The sequence below is a fragment of the Juglans regia genome, chromosome 6 (assembly GCF_001411555.2).
Source record: "Juglans regia cultivar Chandler chromosome 6, Walnut 2.0, whole genome shotgun sequence".
NCBI classification, from domain to species: Eukaryota; Viridiplantae; Streptophyta; class Magnoliopsida; order Fagales; family Juglandaceae; genus Juglans; species Juglans regia.
In genome coordinates, this window is record NC_049906.1 from 17351271 (window position 1) to 17357142 (window position 5872).

At 32.3% G+C, this 5872-nt stretch overlaps 1 protein-coding gene across 1 annotated transcript; it reads left to right on the top strand.

Moving 5' to 3' along the window:
- Nucleotides 1-4234: 4234 nt before the first annotated feature.
- On the top strand, nucleotides 4235-5155 carry LOC109008769 (copper transporter 5.1-like). Its single transcript, XM_018988991.2, has one exon. The coding sequence runs from the start codon at nucleotides 4427-4429 to the stop codon at nucleotides 4862-4864; it is 438 nt and encodes a 145-aa protein (XP_018844536.1). The 5' UTR covers nucleotides 4235-4426; the 3' UTR covers nucleotides 4865-5155.
- The last annotated feature ends 717 nt before the right edge of the window (nucleotides 5156-5872 follow it).

A 5872-nucleotide genomic window follows, 5' to 3' on the forward strand; every position in this document is an offset into this window, starting at 1 on the left:
TAAATAGTTGGAAGTATGATTTCATAGGTGAGCTTAGAGCAATAATGATGAACACATGATATACATGGTCTCGGGTTCAAGATCTTAGTTGTAATTCGTGTATGACATTTGAAGGGTATAAAATATACCAGATCCAAAGTAAGCCTATAGGCTTAGTTCAGGGGGGAGATTTCATCACTAGAAGACAAATGAAGAGAGAGAAATGTGAGACAAGGAGGAGACAAGGGACGGGAAGAGAAAATGAGAAAGTGGAGAGAAGAGATAAGGTCAAACACGTAGGGAAAATGCTGCTAGTCCTCACTACTCCCTAGGGGCAAGCGGAGAGAAGGGTCAGATAAAAGGAAATGGTTAGATGGTTCAAAGGGGATTTTGACTTCTTCTTCATCTTCTTCAACCTCTCGAAAGGGGCTCCAGTGAGAACATATTCTCCAACAAATATATTCAAGATTTTCATTATACAGTGAGAAATAAGAAACTATGAGAGACTATAAAACAACATATCACAGTAGATTTCTCATCCCCAAACACCAATTAGACGTAGGCAATATGCCGAACCATGTAAATCTATGTCTCCATCTCTATTTTACATTTTTAGTATTTATTTTCTATTCACTTCTATGGACATATGCACAGACGCACTAGACCACTCCAGGTGCTCCAGACCACACCGATCGAGACCCAAATCGTCATAACAAGTCGATAATGACTTTTTCTCCCATTTCAGCTTGTTGTGTAATTTTTGGCATTAATAACATGTGTAAACTAATTTGTAAGTGGTGAGTTGATCGATAAATGATGCGATAATTAGGTTTTGTTTGAAGCTAATCATGTGATATAATCGATAAATGATGCGACTAGATGATGTAAATTGGAATTAGGGTTAGTGATTTTTATGAAACTGTTTTAATCATGGAAGTTAGGGTTCAATTCATGCCTTCAGAACTCGATTAAGGTGTGCTAAGTGTTTAATTTAATAGTTTGAATCAAGTGCTAAGAGTTATGAATTAAGAGTAATGAAAGTTATGAGCACTTCAACGTACAATAAGCATGGACATCTTCATCATATTCATATTCCAAGGCCACAACACTAAGAAAAGGAAATAAATACAACAAACAAAGTGTACAAACCAACAAAGATGGTAAAGCCACATAACTAGTTATCTACAAAGAGTCTCAGGACAACCCCACTTTCTCTGCAAATGATGGTATAAACTGAGTTTTCTATGATAAAGAGATCCTTCTAGGTTGATTAGCCATTGAAATAATTTATTAAAGAGCTAAGCGCACATGACTTATATCATGCTAGAAGTATGACCTATAACTCAACTAGAAATATATATATACCCTAAATATTTTCTCTATCTTCAATTATATCCGAAAACGACTTGTAAACCATCTCATGACTGTCCGGCCTCCTCGGTTGTCTGCGGAAAATTCAAGATGTCAGAAATCACGATTCTTCGTTTGATCCGCTTGATCTATATTCATCATTGCATCATTTTCTCTTTCAATCTATCTATTTGGCAATATGTACATATTGATCGAAGTGAGATAGATGCACATATTCATATAGAACATGTTTATATGAGAACAAAAATAAAAAAAATATAAAAGGAAAATGACAAATTAGAAATTCATTATAAAATAATTATGTCTAGCATTTTTATAAGGTAATGTATAAAATAATTATAAGAATGATTTGTCCACCATTTTCCTTGATCGAACTTTTAACTTTGTGTTTATCCAATCTTCTTTGCATACATGGCTTCGGTTTGAATTGTCTCTTAAAAAAAAGGTGTGACTGTAGTACAGCTTTTTCCTTGTACTGCATTTCTCGACCTTCTCAACCTTGGAAGTACCAAATCTTACTTCTCCCAAATGCATCACAGTTTCCCGATATTTACCCAATTGCCATGACCTCAATTCTAGGGTTTCATGATTTCAGCCTAGTACAAGGATCATATGCCCTATTATTTATTGATTGAGAAACGCTACTCCCACACGAATTCTCTGCCGAATTTTTTCTATCGAATTGTGTTTTTATTTTTTTTTATTTTTATTTTTATTTAATGATTAAGAAAATATTTTACAATAATTTTTGAAATTTAATATATTTTTAAAATGATTAAAAATGTGTGAAAATAAAATAAGAGAAAAATAAAAAGTTAATTTTACACTATTATATATAGAATTTTCGGTAGGCGTAGCAGCTCTCTTATTTATTTAGTTACGCTACACTTACTATGGGTGCAAATTGAGAATGGATTATCTTATTTGATTTTTTCTTATTATTATTTTTTTATACTCTTACACATTAAAAAAAATTATAATATTATTAAAAAATATTTTCTTAGTCACTAAGTAAAATAACCCATGTCAGGATCCAATTGTCGGGACAAGTAGCATTATTCTTATTTATATAGATAATAAAAAAGTTAAAACCTTTTTACAGTCCTTTCAACTTTAACTTTAAAAAGAAATACGCAAAATAGAAACTTTAAAAAAAAATTAACAATTTTTTTGAAAGAAACTATCACTTTAATTGGTTATAAAAGAGTAATGAAGAAATTATATATATATATATATGTTTTATTAAAAATTATTTTCATCAGTTACTATTCATCATTTCACACTCCACACCTTATGAAAAATAACTTCAAATCTTATTAAAAAGATATAAATATATAGTATAAAAATGAATAATAATTAATACATAATAAATTTCATATTTTATTTCTTCGCAGTCTCGTGAGGGATAATTAATATTACTACACTTTGAGCCAAATTTTGCGGTAATATCCGTTTAACCCTAGGGGTTAGTAAAATGCTGAAGTCTATAATCTTAGACATATATACTTTTTAAGTCTAACATTACGTTTTTTTAGTACAAGTAATTTATGCTAAAATTAATGATTTATCTTCTTTGTATGAATGAGAGGGGCTTAAATAGGTCCCATATTTAATCAGATGAAAGACAGGTTGTGGTCTATGAAATTATTTTCATAAAAAAATAAATAAAAAGCTAAAATATTTAAAAATTATAATTTTTCCAACTTTCCTATCCAGATTTTTGTTTAACTTATGAAAATAGTTTTATTTGTATGAAAAGTTTTTGTTTTCTTTCTTTCTTTCCTTTTTTTTTTTTTAGCAAATGGTCAAGATCCATTTTACCAAACATTTTATATAAATCATGAGAGATAAAGTGAATATGATCATATTTAATGGTGAGGTCTATATAATTTATGAGGAACATTAAATATTTTGAGACCCATTTATTAAATCTATCAAAAATTTATTTGAGACATAATTTTAAGGAATCATAAATTTAAAAATTAAAATTTTTTTTCAACATATTTATGAAAAAAAAAACCAAATTTGGCCTATATACTGTTGCACAACCCATGATTGTATTTAATATTACTCTTTTACTTAACGTAAACCCAACTTTAAATTTATTGTCCCTTCAACTTTAAGAAAAGGATAATGCTAGCCGGCTGCCCAAATTTACCGTTGGGCGTGCCGTTAGTTATAAATTTTTTATTTTTTTTAATCTTTTAAATATTTTTTAAACATTTTTAATTATTAAGAAAAAAATAAAAAATATATATAATTTCACTAATAGTTACTTCTTTAATCATTAAATTAAAAAAAAATTAAAAAAATGAAAATGCATGGGCCATAAATCTGAAGGATTCCACTAACATTTTCAAAAACTACATATGTTTTTGTCACTTTTTATCATTTTATATGAATAAAAATTTGTTAAAAGAAAAAAAAGTATAAAAAAAAAAGGAAATGTGGTTGGATTGAGTGGTTTTTTTCTTTTTCAAAAAGTTTTTTAAATATCTATAATTTAATGGCACGTTATGAAATGATATAAAAATAATAAGAATTGAAATTATCAATATATTTTTTCTTTTTAAGTATCTCAATGTTGCCGGAAAAACTTTTTGTCAAAACTCGTGTTTCATTTTTTTCTTAAACCACATTAGCAAACCTTGTACAGTTGATGGAAAAAAAAAAAAACTTGTACAGTTGTACGACCTGTACTACCTACCGATCAAGCCGGCCCGAACCAAACGTGCCCATATTTTCAGTTCCCCAACCAACCGTTCCAGTGAAACCAAACAAAGCAAGACCCAATCACGATTCACAACAAAGATAAATATAGCGTAAATATGGCGTTTTTCGAGGGTATTTATGGAATCCAAGTCCCTGTCGTACAAACGATCACAAAACGAATTCACATCATCCGACAACGCTAAGCATACGACCCATACGCAACCCGGTTTTTATAAGACATGGCAGCCATCTTCATCTTCCGAACCTGATCCACCTTTCGTTCCCAATTCACTCTCTCCCAATTCACTCTCTCTCTCTCTCTCTCTCTCTCTCGTTAGAGGCGAGAAAGGAAAGATCGGAAAAGATGATGCACATGACCTTCTACTGGGGTAAAGAGGTGACCCTCCTGGTGGACTCGTGGAAAACCAAGTCGTGGACGAGTTACGTTCTCACCCTCTTCGCCTGCCTCATCGTCTCCGCCTTCTACCAGTACTTGGAGGACCGGCGCGTGCACCTCAAAATCGTCTCCTCCGGGAAGCCGCCGGCGCAGATCGAGGAGCCTTTTCTGCTTGGGATGCCCTTCCGTAGAGGGCCGAGATGGTCGGCGGCGAGGATCGGTGGGGCGGCGCTCTTCGGACTCAACTCGGCGATCGGGTACCTGCTGATGCTGGCGGTGATGTCGTTCAACGTGGGGGTTTTCCTGGCCGTCGTGCTGGGCCTTGCGATCGGATACTTGCTGTTCAGAAATGAGGATAGCAATGTTGCTACCCTTGTCGAAGATAACTCTTGTGCTTGTGCTTAGATTTCATTTAATTGATAGGAAGTTTCAAAGCAATTTTTCTGGATCAGATAAATGATGCAAGAAAAATGTGCCATCTGAATCTCTGTGTATGTATGCATGTAATTCTGTTTATAAAAAAAGACAAGTTTTGTTTAGGTTGTCTTTGGATTTACACTAACTAGCCTATAAAACCGGACATAGCGTATATTTTCTTGATCTATTTTACCATAAAAAACATTTATATTGTTTTGGTGATTTGTATTCTTCTAGTTGTATTTATTGATCATTATAGAACTCAAAGTTTCAAGAAAATTTAATTATGTTTATATATAATTACCCATGGTGTAGCTATGGCTCAAATCAAACATTTCACAACGGGAATGGGCTCCTACAGTCACGTGGGAGGTATCCTACGCCGGTCGCCCCACTCTTCTTGTTGAGAAAAAAAAAAATGGAAAATTCTATTCACCATATTACCATTTCACTTTCATTCCACTAAATATGATGTCATATATTTATTATCATTAAATGATTATTTATTGTATACTTCTTTATTATCTAATATTAATAAATATATCACATACTACTTAATATGATCAAAATAGAATGTGAGTGTGGTGTATAACATTAATCAATAAGCTGCAGTTATTATACAATAAAGTAATTGGCAGAGTTAATCAATCCCAACTTTGGTTCTTGATCAAGAGAGGTGGAGTTATTTCCATATCCTTCTATCTTTGCTTGGTATGTCAACATCCTATAGATCTTAAGAAATTTCCTTTTGACTGACTGGATCAAGCAACTTCCATTTTGTTGCAAGTGCTGCTTTCAGATCTGTTCTTTCGCATATTCCTTCTGTTTTTGCTTCCTTATCAGTTATTTTGTCAGTTTAGCTTGGCCATAGTTTTGCTTTCTATAAATGATTTACTCGGATTCAAAACCTGCACCTGACAAATCTTTATTATCTTTTCAGATTGTTGACAGTACTGTTTTCAGATTGCTACAAATGCCCAACTTGCCACTTTATGA

Bases quoted from the DNA above. Each gene is read 5' to 3' on its own strand.
- LOC109008769 (XM_018988991.2), top strand. From the start codon at position 4,427: ATGATGCACATGACCTTCTACTGGGGTAAAGAGGTGACCCTCCTGGTG.